Here is a 19,388-nt window from a genome sequence, read left to right on the forward strand (position 1 = left end):
AACAGTGTTACCGGTAAAGACTCCTTCCTGGGTCACCTTCACTTGCTTCCACCTTTTGGACAACTCCTTTTTATGTCAGAATTTAGTCAGGGGCTCCTTCTTTGTCCACACAGGCCTCCTGCCACCCTTGCTTGATTTCCTTCTTGTCAACATGAATCAGTCATGATCTTGGAGAAGGGATTCCTCGAACATCAAATAGCTCAGGCCCTGGTTTGTAGTCCAATATCTTGTTCCTGATCATGGTCAGGGCAAGGTGTTTCAGAGTCTTTTGCAAACCTTTCCATACTGGAAGGTGGGCATTTATCCATCTCTATAAAGTTGCGTTCAAACAGCAGATTTCACATCGTCTCTCAAAACAAAAACAACAACAACAGCAGCAACAACAAGGTTTTAGCATTACCTCCTTCAGAGGTCAGTATTACCCAGGCAGTTGCCCAGATTCTACCAGCTTTTCTGTGTTGGTGGTATCTTGCACCAGTGATTTCAAAGCCTTGTTAGAAAAATAGCTATCTTCCTGTCATCTCATGGGAGGCTTCTTACCCCAGAGCCCCCTTACAAGATGGGTGTTTTTAGGGTCCTTCCATACAAGTGGAGAAAAGAGAAGATCCTCCAGGTGAAGTTCCAGGGCAACCCCACTTCAGAACTTGAATCATCTCCTGGAGGCATCTCTCAACTTCCAGTGACTAGAAAAAAAAATCCCAACATGCACAACAACATCTTAATTTAAAAACATTTCCTTCTTTTGCTTTTAAAAGTGCCATATCTCCCGTTAAGTGCATTGTCCCCTTGCACCTGTACCATGAGGCAATGAGAAGGTCCCTGTGAACTCGGCATGGCATCATCAGCTTGATATGGCTTGAATCCAGCCCAATTAAAAATAAATAAATGTAGCACTTCCCTTATGTCAGTTGTCCTGAAATGACTCCTTTATAAGAAGGCGTTGTTAATCTTACCAGCTTTTTTTTCTGCTTGTAGGCTCCTTTCTCAGGGCTCATTTGGAGTGACTGCCGCTCCAATCGCGCTAACCTTGTTTGAGCTCAGCCATTTCCTTTCCGTGTCCTCACATGCCTGCTCAGTGCTGCCTGTTGAGCCCAGCTTTGCTGCTGCTGCTGCTGGTGATTTGCAGCCTCTCACAGAGTCCAAGATGAGTGCTAATCCAAGGACTGCAGAGCAGCCTGCCAGCGATAGCGTTGGGCGAGATCGGGAGATAAGCATTGCTGACCACTAGCAAAACAATGGCCTGTACGCTCGGCGCTGTTAAATACACTAAACAAACACAGAGGAGAAAAAAAATAGGTTGCTTGTAACAATCACAGTCACAAAATGTTCAGGAGGAAATGAGATTCTGATTTATTGTTATTATTATTATTATATATATTATTTTTTAAGGCTTGCAATTGTTTCCATGGATTTCTAGGGCTTTTTGGTGCTTTCGTGCTACCCGTTTCTTGTTTGCAGCCAGCAAGATCTTGCTGCCTGATCCCGAACCCTTTTCTCGTAAAAAGGTTTTTTAATTACGTCCGACACGCTGAAGCAAAAGTAATGTGAGTTGTTAGTTTGATCAAATTAGGAGGTGTGCTCTGCTGTGCAGAGTGTAAAATATTTTGCCATGCCAAGCGGTCAACGGGGAATTAGGGGAAATAGGCATTTTTTATGGCAAACATCCAGGACCTGTGCTTTAAAGACACAGCAGTGAGTCTCTTCCACTCCAGTTGCAGTGAAACACTTTTAAGCTTTGTGTTTGCAGACCCCTTCCCTTTAGCCCGTGCACATATCTGATAAGTTTTCATATTCAGCAACTGGGTTTCAACGCCACACTTTTCCAGATGTTTTAGAGATCTGGGAGGGAAGTCTCCTTTTAAAAACAGCTGTCTCTCCATCTCAGGGCCACGGCAGCTGTCATCACCAGATGTACAACGCAAGATGCAGCAACAATTAGTAACCGTTTGCAAGCCAGATATGAAGGAAGTAGTGTGTGATGGTGATTAGCGAGCAGCCAGGGACAGGGATCATTAAATTAATTAGATTGCTTGGCAAAAACTCAATGAGCAGAATGAAAATACTGTTACACTTCTGGCCACCTCGTAATTATCTACGCATCGTCTCACGGGTTCCGCTTACTTTCCATTCCGTCACCTCTTAAAATAGGACAAAATTGAGGAGAATCACCACCGTTAATTCCAGGCTGCGAACTGAAGACCCCAGGTAACAACACAGCGGGCTCGCTGCTGTGGCTGGTGTATGACCAAGTTCTTATAGCCCTTCTCAAACATTTTTCTGGATGTTGCATGTTGCTATGCACAAAGCATACTGCAAAGCACGCTTCCCACAGTCTGCCCTGTGGATATCAAGCGTGGCTGTAACCCACCAAGAGCCATCTTCTCCTTCCTCCCCCAGGGAGAGCCATGCCCATGTGGTTATTTTCAGCTAGAGTAAGAGCAGATGCTCCGGCAAGGGCTGGATGAGCATTTCATTGCAGCCATGGGTGGTGATCTCAGCCTGCAGGGAGCCCTTGCAGCGAGGCCAGCAGCCCAGGCAGGCTGTGCCAGGCGCGGGATGGCTTTCTTTGCTTCTTTTCACCACGCAGACGTCTATTCCCGAAGGCCCTTTCTCCTTCTGTTGGCACCTTGCACTGTAAGCGGTGCTCAATTTCTGAAAACTCTTTCAGCAGGGACGAGTGAATCCCCCTTCCTGTGTTTGTGTGGAGGCACAGCAAGTCTCATTACGCTGCTGCAACATCCCCCCGCTGTTTGAAGGGGGAAGTGGAGAAAAATCTCCTTTGTCGGCTGTTGGGCCTGGCTCCCAGTCTCTCAAGCCAAGGCTTTCCAGACCTACAAGATTTGCTTGAAGGGACTGATGGCCTCTGGGATCAGGCTGGCTTTAACTCCTTTTATTTGGACAGACAGGTTGGCAGTCGACTAGGGAGGTGTGGAAATAGTGAGCACGGGACACACATGGGCCCTTCCTCTAATATTGTGTTGTAGAGAGCCCTGGTAAGCTCCGGGGACCATTGTTAACACAACGCCACTGGGTTTAATTTTAATTTCTTGCTGAGAGAGTGACCCATCTGCTCCTTGGTATCCCCTTTGCAGAAACAGACAGGCCTGCTGGGAGCACTGGGAAGCACGACAGAAAGCAGATAGATGTCTGTCATGGGTGGCTCGAGTGAATCTGATGTGAAGGAGGTAGATGATGCACATAGAAGACCCCACCACTTTTCTGGATTTAAACCTTTTCAGAGTCCTGCAGGAATGGGCATCATCTTTGCTTTCGGGAGCACAAATATCTGGAAGGCTTGTCAAAGGACCACCAGACTGACACGGCTTCTCTGGCTCTGGGCGCTGTTTTTCCAGGGTTATTTATGAATGACGTGTGGTCTGACAAATGCTGGAGCAAGGGAAGACATCAAACTTAGCCACACGTTGTCCTGGCACGGTGTGAAACCCGATGTCTCTCTCAGGGTGCACTGAGTGAGTCACAGATGATTTCTGTGTGTCGCAATGTCCCCGTGAACCTGCACGGGGTGTCTTGGCTTCTTACGATGCACTGCAAAACTGGGAAGCAGAAGTTTTTTGTAGCTCCCGTTGCATTAAAGTGCTCGGACCACCTGGCTCTGTTGGTCCTGGCGAACCTACCTGGCATCCTGCAAGGCCTAGGTGAGCCCACGCACACCCAGATGGGCAAAACATCAGCTGTTCTCTGAAGCAATTGCTGGTGGTGACATGTTCTGTGACAGGAAATCGTTGCAAAATGCTGGGTTCTCAGGATTAAAAACTTCTGTCCCGCTCAGAAAAAACAAACGCAAGTGCTGCGTTCTAAACATAGATTGGTGTGGATTTTGTTCTGGGACAAAAATCAAAACCACTTTTCAGGATTTATTGTCTAATCATTAACGCCTGAGCAGTCGGTAAATTTGTTACTGTTACAATCTCTGATTTTCCACTGGAAAAAAAAAAAAAAAAAGGAAAAGTTAAAGTTCAACCACAGCCATTGAGCCTGCCCATGCCAACTACGCACGAGACAAGCCGTTACAGTACCTCGCTGCGTTGTTTCTTGGCTAATTCCCTTGGCAATATTAAGGAATTAGATGCCAAACTGGTAGATCCATTAATCTGAGTGTGATGCACTGGCGTACCAAAGTTCACAGCAGCCTTGCACGATCATCCTTATCAGCCTTACTGAGGCACAATACACCACCCTCCTGCCCTCTTCACCGTGGCTGATGTTGGAATGACCCAGTAATAGCTGCAAGGTAAGCAAACAAAAAGGCAACAGAAAATCTTCCTGCTGATTGCCCAGAGAGCAAGCAAAGGAGAAAGAAAACCAGGAGCTCCCTGTGCAGGAGTGCACGTCTACTTACTGCTCGTGCACGTTGGAGCAGCCCTGCTCAGTGTATTAAGGCGATTGGATGTGATGTTCAGGGTGATACCTGAAATGAAAGCAGACAAATGCGAGCCCCCAGACAAACAAACAAAAAAAAATAAAGCCTCCCCACCACCGCTACCGAGCTTTTAAAAGCTTTGTTCTACCCAGAAATAGCACCGATTTTCTAATTCACTGCCACCTTATGGCATTTCAGAGAGATAACACTTCAGTAATTCCCCTCAGATGCTTCTTATTTTCAGGCACCCTCCCCAAGATCTTAGATGTGACGGGGACGCTTTAATTTTGAGTCACAAAAGCTGTAAAACCATCCTCTGCATCCAGATTTGGAACAATATTAATGCCTGGGATACTGGATTATTCTTGCCTGTGAAAACTGATCATTAAAGTGTCAATTCTATTTATATTTGCGGAGTCTAAAGGGAGGTCATTTCTTCAGCCAAGAGGCCAAAAATAACCGCGAACTTTGCAATGTTGTCAAAAGAGAATTTTTCAGTCTAAAAAAGCAACCAGCTCACTCATGATTTCCTCAAATGGGTTTAATTTGGTGCATTTTTGACATTGAGGATGAAAGCTTAACAGATGCCCTTCTTACATGCTAATGGGTTTTCTGACGGTAGCCCTAGCTGGGGAAATAATCTGCGAAAAGACTAACAGAAATTGGAGGTGGTTAATAGCTTTCTGTCCCTTCAAACGAATAATAGCCCTCCTTTAAGTATACTTGTGTGGTTTTCTAGTAGCGGAGAAGACTCTGTGATTGAAACGGACAGGTTTTGGAGAGTTCATTGGTTAATGATTACTTGGAAATACAGGCAGGATTGCCCGATGGGAAGCAGAGCAGCTGGGAGGTCTGTAGCGTGCATTCCCCAAGTGGATGGATAGGACTGGCATTTAGAACAGCAGGGGTGCCAGTATCTGGGAGTTTTGGGGTTGATACGGGTTGTTTGGGTACTGGTGAGGGAACTGGGGGTCAACAGCAAAAGGCTAAGCCTCACAAAGGAGCGTAAGCGTGAGGCTGTTCTCCCGAATTAGCCTTGTTCTCTGTACAGAAATGCAGTTGGTTCTCCATTGTCATTATCAACTTGCAGACTCATCATAAAGGACGTTTCTCAAATAGATACCGTTAGGATAAATTTCGCATCGGTGTGATTCGTATTTACTGCTATCACAGAGTTCCCCCTACCCATGCTATTTTTCAGACCATCCACGCACTTTGTCATGTAATAATGCTCAAGCATCTCTCTTATAGTCGGTGCCAGCGTTTACGTAGCTATTAGAAAGAACTTCATCAGAAAATTAGAAAATTTGATTTGTGTTGGCATCAAATGCTCGAGGCCAATAAATAAATCCAATTTCAAGCGCAACTCTACAAGACGACTGGAATGCCTGGTGGTGCATTTCAGGTGGAGGAAAGTTGTTTTACCAAAAGAGGCAAAAACTTCTGGTCCTTCTGGTGGTTGGTGGTTTATTGAGTTTGTATCTCAGGGACATTTGATAAAGCGGTGAATCAGAGCAGATCCAACATGACGAGTGCGGCGTGGTTACTGTCACTTCAGGCTGTTCAGCCCCTGTGAGGGCGCAGCACTCAGCTTCCAGTTTCCCAGCTGCACAGTGAGTCAGACCTTAAACAATGCAAAGTCCTTTGTAGTAGGTGAAATCATTCATCATTTATCAGGCAGGGAAAAGGTTTCCAGAAGATCAAGCGCCCCGGGGTGAGCGCTGTGGTGCCGAACAGGACCGTTTGGAGAGACTGAGCTGGTTTTCTGCTTCGGAACAAAGCTGTTGTACAGGGTAAATCTCAGCTGCCTTTGGCCAGGTCTTTCATTGCTCACATAGCAGCGTTGCTTGGAATGGGACACAAGAAGAAAAAAAAAAAAGGATAAACAGGCAATATTTTGATGCCTTGAAAAGAAAGCAGCAGCTCTTAGACTCTAGCGCTGGCAAAAAGTGCTGCTGCTGGTCCAAGTTACTTTGCCTGTGGTATGAACTACTCTGGCGAGAACATTTTTTTTTTGTTTTTCCCTTTAAGCAAGCCGTACCCAACGTTCGCAGAGGGCTGCTGAGTAACGTTACCGAGGTCAGGGCAGGGAGCAGCTCTGCCAGGCGAGCTGCCCCACGGATATTGCAGAGCCCCGCAGAAGTACGGGCTCTTCCAGAAGTCACAAGGACGGCCTGGACGCCGGCCAGGGCCAAGCAAAATCCACCGGTGGTGGCACCAAGACCTGGGTACGAAGGCCGTTCTAGCGGCTCCGATATAAGCCGCGTTTCCTAAAATTTGCGAGGGAGAGCTGAAGGGGGAGAACTTTGTGAGCCTGTGCCTCGTGCCCCTTCCCTCGGGCCGGTTCCTGCAGTGGGTTTATCACCCTCTGCTCCTCACGAGGCGATGGGCGCAGCGCTCGTTCCTTTCCGCAGCCACGCCGCTTCGCCCAACAGCAGCCATCTGTCCAAAATCTTGTATTTCACGTTAAAAGGAACAAAACCTTGCGTTTTTAATGGGAATAATCACACCTTTGTGCTTCCCGGGGAAGCTTCCCAGAGAAGCAGCCCCTGATGGCCGCGAGGTCACTGAGGGGGGTACCCCATGGAATGGGCTGGGGGCAAACAGGAGCTCAGGGCCCTAACGGCTGCAACGGTTTTAACGGCTGTAACGGGATGGGTAACGGTTTTAACGGTTGTAACGGCCGCAACGGGCCAGGTAACGGTTGTTAATGGCTGTAATGGGGTGGGTAACGGGTTTTAACGGTTGTAACGGCCGTAACAGGCTGGGCAATGGTTGTAATGGTGGTTAATGGCTGTATGAGGCTGGGTAACATTTGTAACAGATGTAACCGGCCGGGTAACGGTTTTAACGGTTGTTAAGGGCTGTAACGGGCCGGGTAACGGTTGTAACGGTTGCACCGGGGGCTGCCCCGCCCTGAGGCGACAGGCCGTGAGGAGGGCTGCCTCAAACAGGCATTACCGGCCCCGGAGCCGTTTGGACACCGCTCTCTGGGAGCCGTGGCGGCCACGCCGGCTCCCAAGGGCGGCTCCCGGTCCCGGTGCCCCCCCCCCCAGGCACGGCCCCGGCCTCAGGGCGGCGCCGAGCCCGCCCCGCCGCACTGCGCATGCGCGCGGCCCGCCCTGCGCAGCCGGTGAGGTCATAAAGGTGAGCGAGGCGGCGCGCGAGGCCCCACCGCGGCGAAGCGTGGCCCGGCAGGCCCCGCCCCCTGCGCACCTCGCCCAATGGGAGCGGGCGCTGCCCGCCGGTGCCGCCCGCGGATTGGTCGGCGGCAGACAGCTGGCTGGCGTCTTCGGGCCGCCTCATCGCCCCCAGCCAATGGCAGCGCGCCGCCGCGGCAGCCAATCAGAGCCCGCGGCCGCTCTCCGCCCAGGGGCTGCGGCCCGAGGCCGTCGCAGGGCCGTGTAACCGCGGCCGCTGATTGGCCGCGCCGCTTCGGCTCCCTTCGGCTCCTCCCGGAAGAGCCGGCCTCCTCCTATTGGCTGCCGGACCGCGCTGCTAGGGCGGCGGCGCCGCTCCGCCATTGGCCCGCTGCCTGGCTTCGGGCGGGCTCGGCCGCGCCCGATTGGCTCCGAGCCGCCACAGCCGTCCCCGGAGCGGCCTCGCCATTGGCTCCGAGCACGCTCGGCTGTTTCCGTGACGGGGAGGGGAGGGGGGGGTTGCGAGGAGCGCGTCGGCCCCTTCGGCTGCCTATTCACAGCCGGCGCCTACGCCCGTTGCGCAGCGTAAGGCAGCGGCGCGCATAGGCGGCTGCGCTGAATTCGCAGGCTCGGCGTAAGCGGCAGCAGCGCGCTGAGGGCAACGAGCCGCCGCCTCCGCCGCCATGGCCCGCCCCGCCGCCGCCGGCCGGCCCCGTCGCCGCGCGGGGGCCGTGAGGAGCCGCCCGGCCGCCACCGGCACCGCCTGAGCGCCGCCGTCAGGGGAGAGGCCCCGCCGCCCGGCCGCATCACCGCGCCGCCCGCCGCGGATCCCTCCGCCGCCGCTGTTGGATTCCCTGGGCGAGCGGCCGCAGCACCGCCTCCCCGCCGGGACGATCCCTCCGCCTGAGGGGGGGGGGGGGGAGGAGGAGGAGGAGAAGTAGTCCCCGCTGCTCCCGCGGAGGAGACGGGAGGGGGTTGAGAAACAAAATAGGGAGGATAAGGGTAAAAGGGGGAGGAAAGAGAAAAAACAGGAGGAGAAAGGAAGGAAGGAAGAGCAGCCGAGGCCGCCCCGAGCCTCCGCCCCATGTGACTGGCGCTGAGGGTGGGGGCAGCGAGGCCTAGCGCAGCCCCGCGGCGGGCGGGCGGGGGCGGCTCCGGCAGCCGGGGCGCTGCGGGGAGAAAGGAAAAAAAAAAAAAAAAAAAGAAAAAGGGGGGGGAAATGGCGCTGTGAGGGGACGCACGGAGCCACAGACGGAGCGACAGAGCGACCACAGGGGAAGGGATCGGGTCCCCCCCCCCCCCCCCCTCCGTGAGGGGCCGCCGTTGATGAGGCAGGGCTCGCCCTGAGCCACGGGAGAGGGCCCTGAGGAGGAGGAGGAGGAGGAGGAGGAGGAGGGAGGAAGAGCAGCAGCAGCAGCAGGAGGAGGAGGAGGAGGAGGAGGAGGAGGAGGGAGAGGCGCAGCCGCAGCCCGAGACCATGTCCGGGCGGCCCAGGACCACGTCCTTCGCGGAGAGCTGCAAGCCGGTGCAGCAGCCCTCGGCCTTCGGCAGCATGAAAGTCAGCCGTGAGTATCGGGGGGAAGCCCGGCAGGGGGGCTCACACACCACGCAGACCCCAAAAAAGACGCCCTGCCCCCGGCCTCGGCCCCTCTGCCCGCTGGCAGCCCTTCCCTTTGTCAAGCGGGCTCCCAGGGCCGGGGTTTTGTCTGTGTGGCTGTGCCTCCCCCCCCCTCCTTTCCCCTCTTTCCCCCCTTCCCCGAAATGAATGACGGGCAGGCAGGTGCCCCCCCTTGCTCCCCATCCCCCTATATATATATATTTATATTTATAAATTTCCCCTTTTTCCATTTTTTTTCCCCCTCTTCTCTCCCAACGCCCTGAGATCTCGGGTGTGAGCACCTCCTAGTCCAGCCCATTTTTAAAAAAAAAAAAAAAAAGGTGGTGGTGGTGAAGGGGGGGGGGAAGGAGGGGTACAAAAGGTGCCTCTTTCGCGATTCAGGCAGCGCTAAAAACACTCGATAACGCCAAAAATAAGAAACATCCTCCCCGCCGCATGTGAGTATACCGAGGGGTTATTCCCAGCCTTACCCAGCTGGCTGCTCGGGGGAATATTGTTGGGAGCCAGGCCTAGGCTTTATGCCACACGGGCACGCTGGGGGTTGGCAGAGTGTGGGGTGGGTGCCCACCCTTTGGATCCCCCCACCCCAACCCCTCCAGCCAGGGGGAGATGGGGCTGTTTTTTAATTAATGGCATCTCGGCAAAGCAGCGGCGTGAAAGGGGGGAAAAAGGCCCTGCTCTGAGTCGCCAAAGAGGAGCACCGGGGTTATAATAGGAAACGTCTTGGCTCCTCATTTGAATGCGAATCCGGATCGCTGCCCGTCGGTGCTGCCGGCCTGGTTTGCGAGGGATATTTCCCCGTTTTTTTTCTGCTGGAAATGGAGGCTGGGGGGCTTGATGGGAGCTGGAGGGCTCGCCGTGCGGTGCCGTTTGGTCGATCCCTTCGGTGCTTGCCCGTAGCCACACCTGACACGGTGCTTGATATTGTTCGAGGCGCTTCGTGCCGGGGCTCCGCGTGCCCCTGGGCTTTTTGACAGATCGGGATTTCTCACGGGTTTCTCTGCGCCGAAATGTCTTCCGCTGCGGGAGAAGCCTCAAACAGGGCGCCGGGCTTGGCTGGGGGCTGTCGCCTGCCTTGGATCCGCATGATCGGGGCGCCTGCAGCACTTAAAAAAAAAAAACCAGGGAGTGCAGTTAACCCGTATTATTAGCAGATCCAGCTTTTCACGCGCGTTTGGGGTCTTGATTTCCGTGGGGGAAAAGCCGTGGGCGACTCCATTTTAATGTATCGATCCACTTGATGTGCGTGCGGAACGAGGAGCGGGTTTTGTTGGCCGGGCTTTCTGCAGGTGGCCGCCTAATCCAAGCGAGACCTAGCCCTGTCATGCCCGGCAACTAAATTTGTCTGATTCAAGCTCTCCGCAGCTTGGTTCTTGAAAGGTCACTGATGCTCCTTTCCCGTTTATTCGAGGTCAGAGCCCAGACAGATGCTTGCCTGCGAAGAGAGTGCTAACTGATGCAGACTAACAAGTTTGCAAATATGATTCAATCCCCAGCGTATACCACGGAGGGAGAAACAAAGGCCAGAGCATAAAGCGCACGCACTTGCGATAACCCCCCCAGTCGCTCTAGTCATGTGCTCCCGGTCCTTCTGCTGCCTGGAAAAAAATGTCAGAACAAAGCAGGAGAACCACAGGCGAGGGCTCTGTGGGAAGCGCAGTTGGGATTTTTTTTTCTTTTTTTTTTTTTTTTTCAATGAATCCACCCCTGGAAGACGGTCCAGGAAGTTGAAACTTTTTATTTTCCCCTTTGTGAGAGGGCAGCAGCAGGTTGCCAGAAAGGGCGAGTATTTTTCTGGGTCCCGTGAGTTTTAGGAGCCCCTTATGGCGTGATGTGGCAAGCCATCTATTACCACCGGTGTTGAGCGCTTAGGGAAAAAATAAAAAAAAAAAAAATCAATTAGGTGGTGAACGGGGAGTTTGCTGGGCTCCTTCCTCTTGCTGTAGGTTTTCAGACTGATACTTTGTGACATTTTGAGCCCTTTTGACTGAAGGCCGGGACAAAAGGTTCCCTGTGAAGCAGGTGAAAATGGACGGAGCTTTGTTTCCCCAGCCTCGCAGACACCTCCTGTCCCCGGGTGGTGGTGCAGGCCTTCTCCAAGCCCCCGGGGAGCCCAGCCCGACCCGCTCGGTGCCCGCCTGTTGTTTTAATTTGGAAGCCCGGAGTGGTGGTGAAACGAAACGATGAAGTCACTCTGGCCCTGCTGCGGCTGGCTGGGCCCAGCAAGAGTTATCCAGGAAGGAAGGAGGGACTCGAGTGATGGGCTGGAAGGGTTGGGAGAAGTCGTGGCTCTCTGGATCCCGAGGAGGAGGAGGACAATGGCAGGGTGATTGCTCTGGTGCGCCGGGCTTTTCATCTCGCTCCCTGCGTAATTTGTTAGACTTTGTGCTCCCAAGTTGATAAGAGAGCCCCAGCCTTGGGTGAAAGGAGGTTCTCCACAGCTGCTGCTCCCCTGGCTGCTGGGCAGGATGACTTCTCACGGCTCTGCCACGAGGATTTTATCGCCCCTCTGGGATAGGGAATGCTGTGGGAAGCACACGGGGGAACAAAGATCACGGCTGTGAGGTCCAAGCTGTGACCTCACCATCTAAAGGTTTCAATTCCACCTCAATCCTTCAACTCCAACACCAGGTGATGAGTATCCGAGCCGAGGGCTTCCAGTTCTCCCCGTGCTGATGTTCCCTACCTGCTCGCAGAGAGAAGAGGCGCGGGCTCAAGGCTTCCTTTTGTTCCTCACCTCCTTGTGCTTCCCGAGGGGGACAAAAATAATCCTGAGAAATAAAGGGTAGTCATGCAACACACGACCAAAAATATCGGTGTAAAAATAGAAGCCCAAAGTTTGCAGTTTGAGGATTTTCGCCTAATGACTGTGGAATTGATTTATTATTATTTTTTTTTCCCCTCCTCTGGAAAGTGTTTTTAAGCAACACCAAGCCCTGGCAGACAAGGGTGCTTGTTGTAACTGTAGCGAATTACGTTGTTGGTCTGCAGTAAACAATGTCAGGGCTGATGCTTGCTGCGGGGAGCTTTTTGCTCTGTGTGTGTGTGTGCGCCACGGCTTTGTAAAAGGTTGTGCAGGATTTGTTAACGGAGAGGGTGAGGAAGGCGCTTCTGTTTGCTTTTTAGCTCGCTCTCGTGCTGCACGCAATCTTGGTTGCAAAATCTAAAGGCCAATCTTGTCATAACTCACTTTGGGCTCTTCGCAAGAATGTTACGCCGGTGCCAAGCTTGCCTTTTGTTGAGATGTTTCTTTTTCTTGGGAGATTCACTCTGGTTTTGTGCTGTGTTACCCTCCAGAAGCCCAGCGGGGCGGTAGGGGTTCAGGTCTCCTGGCACCTGAACCTGATGCATCCCTCGTTAGTACCAGGGGACCTTAAATAATGGGTCTGGAAGGACCGGGCGTGATGTCCGGGCTGATCTATCTGTAGGAAGAGCCTCCAGCAGGCTGGAAAAGAGGCACCCCGGGCAACCTGGGCGAGAGGGAAGGAGCTGAGGGACCCGGCGTGGCGGCTGGGCCCGTGCTGCCTCCTGTTTCCCAACCCCGTTAGGGTAGGGCCCTCCCTGGTGCTTCGATAGCAGTTTCTGCCTAATTGGTTGCTGCAACTGGAAGCCGCCCATCCTGCTCTCCTTGCTGGAGAGAGGAAGATCCCTCCCTTCCAGGAGCCTGCTGAGAGCTGCCGCCTGCCCTCCGCTCAGCCTGGCCCTGTCCAGCTTTCCGCCTGCTGCTGGGGGGACGGCTTTCCTCGCGCCTGAAATAAATAATAATAATGATAATAATGAAAAAAATGGACTAACCGGGATCGGTTAATAATGGCTCTGGGTGCTGCAGGGGAGTGTCTCGCACCACGGTGACCCAGAGTCACACCTTGCAGCCTGAAAAGGAGCAAAACAGCTCTCTGATGCTCTTACTTCCAAGGCTGGCGAGCTGTTTGCTCTTTATTCCTGTCATTTGTGGTAGTTGAGCAGGAAAATATCGCATAAGAAGATGAGGTCTGCCATTGCAACCCGTTAAATGCTAATTCCACTAATTCTTCTGTGTCACCCATGGAGGGTTGACTTTATTTTTTCCTCTAAGATGCACTGGGAGCCATCCTGCACCTTTTATTGTTCTCTCACCCATCTGCACGTTTCTTCTTCCTTACTCCGTTTCCTGGGGGTAATCCCCTCTTGTGTTATCCCTTGATTAGCCTGTTCTGGTGTTTAGCAATACTTTGACCACCTTGTTCACGTATTTATGCAGCTGGACAAACCCATACCACTTAAGAAATATGTCCTGGGCTCTGGAAGTTGTGTCCCTCCATCCCCTAACTTGGTAGGGTCTTGGAGGTATCACGCAGTAAAGCTTTCTGAACTTGGATCTTTTCATGGCTAAGAAAAGCAGTTCCTTGCCACCCATCCCTAAACACCACCTCAGGCCGAAGGGTTTTCCTCTGCTGCCCCAAGAGTTCTCCCATTTTGTTGGGCTGTCTCTCTAAGAGCTATTTCAGAGAGACCAGCAATGGTTTTCCAGCGTGATAACAGCGCAGCGCTGTCCTCTTCCTGCTCCCAAGGGCTGAACTCGCATCGGCAGGCCTGCAAGGTGTCTGCCTTGTCTGGGGGCTTTTTTTTCCTCCCCCAGTTAAAGCTCAGAGCTGTGCATGGCTCTAGCTCTTTCTGAATTGACCCGATGCCAAATCCCTTGGTTATCTGAACTCCTGGGCCGACAACACGCAAGGTGGTTGGAGAGCGCGTGCAGCCTCGTTGTTGGAGCTGCTGCAGCCTTTGCTTTCAATGTTTTCTCCAGAATCGGAAGGTTTTCTATCTTGAGGTTTCCAGAAATTTCCACGGACTTGCTCACTGGGTGTTTTTCTGGACTTCTTTCCTCTGTTTTTGATGAAGTCTTTTCTCTGAGGACTTTCAGTTGGCTGTAGCTGGCGTGGGAAGTGCCAAGGTGGCCATCTCCTGCAGAACCTCTTGTGGCTGGTGGAGGCACTTGGCTGCTTCCTGGCTCCAGCCAGCACAGCTCTGAGAGACGGACAAACTTCTGAAGCGAAGCAGCAGTGAAAAGGAGCTCACTGAAAGCTTAAAAACCTAAAAGGTTTGTACAGGTCAAAACCCGTTCCCATTTCCCTTTTGTAGCGCCTGCAGCATCAGTCTCCTGCAGACAAAACATCTCCAGTTGCTCTAGCTCATTCAAGAGGAGCTCTACCCAAACCCTTTAGCAGACAAAATTTGGGTAACAACTAGAGGAAGAACTATTTTCACCAAATCTTCAGCACCTATTGGGTTGCCATTAACCGGAGCAATGTCCATCGCCAGGTGTTTTCCACTCCATCGAGCCCTTGATATTTCGCTGGTTTTGCGCATCTGTCACGTGGAATTCACTTAGCTGGGGGAGTGACACCGTGGGGCTGCAGGGTTGATGCCTGCCATAAAAAAAATCCCTCTTTCTTGTTTGTAAGCAAGAACTTGAGGCTAAAAAATAGAGTTTTGTAACTTTGTAATTGGCGTGAAGAGGGCCGAGTGTCTTCTGCTTCGTAGGTTATTACCTGCTTCTGCTTCGTAGGTTGAGCGGCGCTACTTGGATAGGTGAGAATGTGTTTTTTTTTTTTGGTGTAGGAAGCTTTTGTTGATTGCGTTTGAGCCTGGAAAGCAGCTCTTGGACGTAATGTGTGGCAGGAATGCGAAGCGGTGCGCTTACATCCCTCGGCGTGTCTCTTCAGGCACTTGGGCAGGTTGCAAGGAACCTGCTCGTGGTCCAGTGCCTGACAGGAGAAAGTCTTCATCCTGTTGGAGTCCCGATCAGAAGAGGACAGGAAAAATACTCCAGATTGATCCCACTGGATAAATAATGCCAGGGAGGGTTTGTGGGGTTTCAGGACACCCCCTGGTTGTGCCTGTGTGAAGATGAGTGTCTGGGTGCAGCTCCAAAAGTCGCCACAGGCTTTTGGATCAGAGCGCTCCGCCGGGGAGAAGTTGGGTGTTGGCTCCGAAGTTATAACCAGAAGGGAAGCAGCAGCTGAATTTTTCCAACCAAGACAGTCTTCTTACAGCCACAACTATAGAGCATCGTCTGTTTTGACTTTTTTAGTAGGAATATAATTCTTGTCGGCTACGAGCCCTGCAGTTCAAAGAAGTATCTTTTGCCAGGAATGCAGGCAATTGTTGAATTTTCAGGCAGGCCAAGAATATGTTTTGTGGAAAGATAAACTGAAAGTTGACTGCTTCAGAGCAGACCTTGATTTTCTTTGCAGTGCAGAAGGAGCAAAACCACGTAGTTGTGGTTGCTGGGGCCAAGCTCTTGGGTTTTCTTGATTCACACCCTGCTGCAAATGGTTGCACATCCCATCTCTCACATGATTCAGGTAGTTTAAGTATTAAAAAAAAAATAAATGGTAACACCATGAATTGACCTGTATGAGTGGGTTTCCCTGGGGGAGGAAGGGGACACAAATTCGTCAGCCTAAATAAGCAGAATATTTGATTGTTGGCCAAACAAACATGAATCATTTGGCACAGATCCGTATCCCTGTGAGTGGAGTCTACGGCCCTAAATGAATTTCCACGCGTTGGTGGGAGGTCGAGGATCAGCATCAGAAAGGAATGTGTTGTGCTTTGCCGGGAGAACGCAAACTTTCTGGCAGGTGAGCAGATGTCAGGCTCCTGGAATGGGTTTTCTTTACCCCATACAATTGCTCAATTGAAACTTGCAGGAGCGGAAAATGATGTTGCCCGTGAGCAGATCGTATCTGTTGGCCCTTCCACCTCCAGTCTCGCAACCTCTCGCTCACGGTTGTGCGTGCGGGCCTGGGAGCTGCCACCGCAGGGAGCGTAACGCCGGGTGCTGGTTGCGAGTTGGTGGTTTTTCTGCGTTTCTCTTGAAAAACAGAGAAATCTTAGTAATCACATTTCTGCTTTAGTGACTTTGGAGTAGGTTTCCCCAACCTGTTGATTTTTGGAGTACATGTATTAGTAACCACAACGGGCTACAGAGCTGATTTGAGTCTTGGGGAAATTCTTTAAAGCCTAGGTGTTGGGTTTTTTCTGTCTGACAAGGTCGTCTTCGAGCAATGAAGACCACCAAGATTGCAAATCTCTTGTTGTCCTGATAGACTTCACTTCAGTGGACCAAAACTTCTCTTCTTCTGGACTTACTTTGGATGTGGAAAAGGGTGTTGCTGGGAGCTGGGACTGCAAAAGAATTGTGGCTTTTCTCCCTGGGAGCACATGTGAAGTGCTTCTGGGATTTTGGAGGCAGGTCTAGAAACCTCAAGTCCATATGCATGAAGTAGCCCTCATATTTACAGAAGCCAGGTATTCATGAGGCAAGAAACAACACCTTTTGTGTGGTGGCAGTACCTTGGCTTTATGCAATAGCCTGTGGATTTTTTTATAATCCGCTGGATTCTTTCAGCCCTGGCAATGTTTGAGCAGTTGGTTGTGGACTGGAAATGTTGGTCGTAGTGGGCCAACAACTCTAAAAGGGAATACTGCAGGTATGTTAATGCCATGGCCAGAACTTCTCATAATTTGGATGCTTCAGAGATGCTCATATCAAGACAGCGATGCCCACTGCATTTCAAAATGTATGGTAAAAGCCCGATTTTCATTCCTACATGGTGGTATAATTAGTTACTTTGGAACTTGTAGTAGCAACATGCGCCTGTTAGTTTATTCAGACATTGTCTTTTTTGGCTTTGTGCTACGGCTTTTTGGTTTTTGCTTTTTTGTTTGAAAAGCACCTGGAATCAGGAAGAGGTTCCTGACAGACCAGGTCCAAGTCAGCCACTTCTAGATAAGAACAAATCATAAAATATTCTCTAACAGCCCCTTTTACTTGATGCATTTTCACATGTCTTTGAGAGTAAAGAGAGGGTGGGAGAAGAGGGACGCGTTTGTGTTGTCAGAAACCTTATATGAGGGGGAGATGATGATGATTTAGGCTTCTGGGATCTGGAATTTAAACCCAGACCATGTGTGAAGGTTTTGCTTTAGAGCTTCAGCTTTAAGCCTTTAAAGCCTGCTTTAAAACATCCTGCCAAAGCTGGGTTGACTAAGTACATTTCTTGAGACCAAACTTGGGAGCAATGTTTTAATATTTGAACAATAATTGTTTTGTCAGAGATAGTGAACCTGTTTCTCATTTTACTTCCCATGATATGTTTTGAGACTCGGTAATGTCCTATCCCGCTGGCATTAACATTTAATTTTGATGCTGCTAAGGGAGCCCTGGAAGAAGCTGCATTGCAACTTAATGCTCTGTCTTCTATGACTCCAAATGTCTTTTTTTTTTTTTTTTTTCCCCCCTTTGAGTGTTATGACGATGGGAGGCTTTTCACCTGCTTGCAAATCTTGCTCTCAGGTTGTCAGCAAGCCATTTTTTAAAGATCATACTGATAAGGTAGGAAATTGGATTCCCCACTTGGAGAAGTTGTCAAGCTTCTTCTGTGTGTGTATGGCTATAAAATGGAGTCTCTTTAAAACTCGCAAGAAATTAGTTTTCAAGGACACAGTCACTATGTGACTTTAAAATGGAATTTTATTTTCGTTTGGCAAGTTTGAAAGATTTTCGGTATAGGGAGAGGCTGGAAAAACAATTTTGCACATATTTGCAGTGCTGTTTAGTGATTCTGTAACAATACGTACCGAGGGCTGGGATTCAACACCTATGGGCTTTTCAGGATGTGTTTGGGAGGGAAGCAAAAATCCCCGAGCAATTCTGAACTTCCACCTGTAGTAGGTTTAGTTGTCTTAAGGAAATCATAGTTCATGTCACTGCTTTCACTAGGCCCTTCAACCACTGCATTGATGGTAACGCCGCGGTAAGAATGCTTCACTGACGTGGAAAAAGTATGAGGATTTGACAGCGCTGTTAATATTTGAAGTTAGGTTTCTGCTCGTATAACATGCACTGTCACAGAAACGCTCCAATGCTGGAGAACAAAATTTTTTGTTCTAAATTTTGGGTGGGTTGGTTTTGTGCTATGCGTAACGTATTGCAGTTTTGCGTTGTGGCCGGGTGTAGTTCTTTTGACTGTAGCCTGTTTGAAAAACCTTTTATTTCTGAGTATGGTAGAACAAAGGCAAACATTTCTAAAAATTCAGGTGGTGTCCTGGATTTTGTCAGGAAAATGAGTTGATAAAGGGGCTTGGAATTACTCCGTGTATGGAAGTAGCTCTGCCATTAATTGCTAGTTCTGGTGCTTTAGTGGAAAATAAGTCATTAAACGTTAAATACGCAACTACCACGTAGTACCTTTTACACCTGTTTCAAACTAAAAATTCAAAGAGCTGGTGCAATAATAACCAGCATTCCACCAAATTTCTATTCTTTTTGTGAAATGTCCTGTTTTGTCAACTGTAGCTCCTTGGCTGTCCTGCAGTGGACTATGTAATGTGTAACTCCTCGAGTGGCATGAAAAATGGAGCTGAGCTCTGGTGACGTATCAGAAGCTGCTCCTGAAAGTTCAAGAGCGTATTTTCTCCTGTGGAACGCAGGGGGGCTGGTGCAGTTCTGAATCACCTCTGCTTCATCTTGGCGTAGTATTTAGGAAAATATCCTTTTGTGCTACTAGAAGAGAAATAGCTGAAAGCCTTCAGAAGTCGTTCAGAGCTGCTCTTTTTAAAAATACGGTGCTGCTCAGATCCTTACAGAGTGACCCACCCCGCGGCTGGTCTTTGAAGAAGAGGATATGCAGACCACATAACTAAAACCTCTTGAAAGGGGATCAGCCATGGAACGTGCTGGTAAATGGAGTCAGGTGCATAGCACGAAAGTGCTTGCTCAAAAATGCACCATCTGCTAAAAACTTGACGTGTGTACTTTTATGGAAGACTGTTAATTTTTCCTCCAGTAATCCAGTCACAGCATCATTTTCATTTTTTTGGTTTTATGCAGCCAAGAGCTCTGTGTTCCCGTCAGCTGACGTTGGGCATGGGCAACAAGGTGCACTGCTGGAAAACAGTTTGTTTCTAGATAAGGCTACTGATGTGCTTTAAACATAATAAATATTTGTGTTTATGCATCCTATAAGCTGTTGGTTGTTACTCCTTCCTAGGTGTTTGCTTATGGCTGCACTTGAAGGTAGGAAAGGAGACCAGATGTGGCCTTGATCTGACTCGATACGTCCATTCCTGTATGTGAAGTGTAGGCTTTCTGTCTGCAGAGTTTTCTGCAGCACTATTTTTTTTGCAGCTGGTCTTAGTAGACTTCCTTAGACTTGCAGACTGCATTCAGAGGAGCTCCAAGGACATCAGAGAATACGTTCAA

At 50.4% G+C, this 19,388-nt stretch overlaps 1 protein-coding gene and 1 long non-coding RNA gene across 3 annotated transcripts in view; one reads left to right on the forward strand and one right to left on the reverse strand.

Moving 5' to 3' along the window:
* Positions 1-3,380: 3,380 nt before the first annotated feature.
* Positions 3,381-7,866, reverse strand: LOC113842406 (uncharacterized). The gene is made up of 5 exons (XR_011812301.1): positions 5,807-7,866; positions 4,361-4,429; positions 4,038-4,245; positions 3,636-3,942; positions 3,381-3,554 (listed from the first exon to the last, which is right to left on the reverse strand). It is a non-coding gene; the product is annotated as an uncharacterized lncRNA (long non-coding RNA).
* Positions 7,867-8,202: 336 nt separating this feature from the next.
* Positions 8,203-19,388, forward strand: part of GSK3B (glycogen synthase kinase 3 beta) — a 131,111-nt gene continuing 119,925 nt past the window's right edge. For both annotated transcript variants that reach the window (XM_027449648.3, XM_027449649.3), the window contains exon 1: positions 8,203-9,086. In XM_027449648.3, coding sequence (XP_027305449.1) covers positions 8,999-9,086 — 88 coding nt within the window. In that variant the 5' untranslated portion in view covers positions 8,203-8,998. The remainder of the gene's footprint in view (positions 9,087-19,388) is intronic.

The sequence above is a fragment of the Anas platyrhynchos genome, chromosome 1 (assembly GCF_047663525.1).
Source record: "Anas platyrhynchos isolate ZD024472 breed Pekin duck chromosome 1, IASCAAS_PekinDuck_T2T, whole genome shotgun sequence".
Taxonomy (NCBI): Eukaryota; Metazoa; Chordata; class Aves; order Anseriformes; family Anatidae; genus Anas; species Anas platyrhynchos.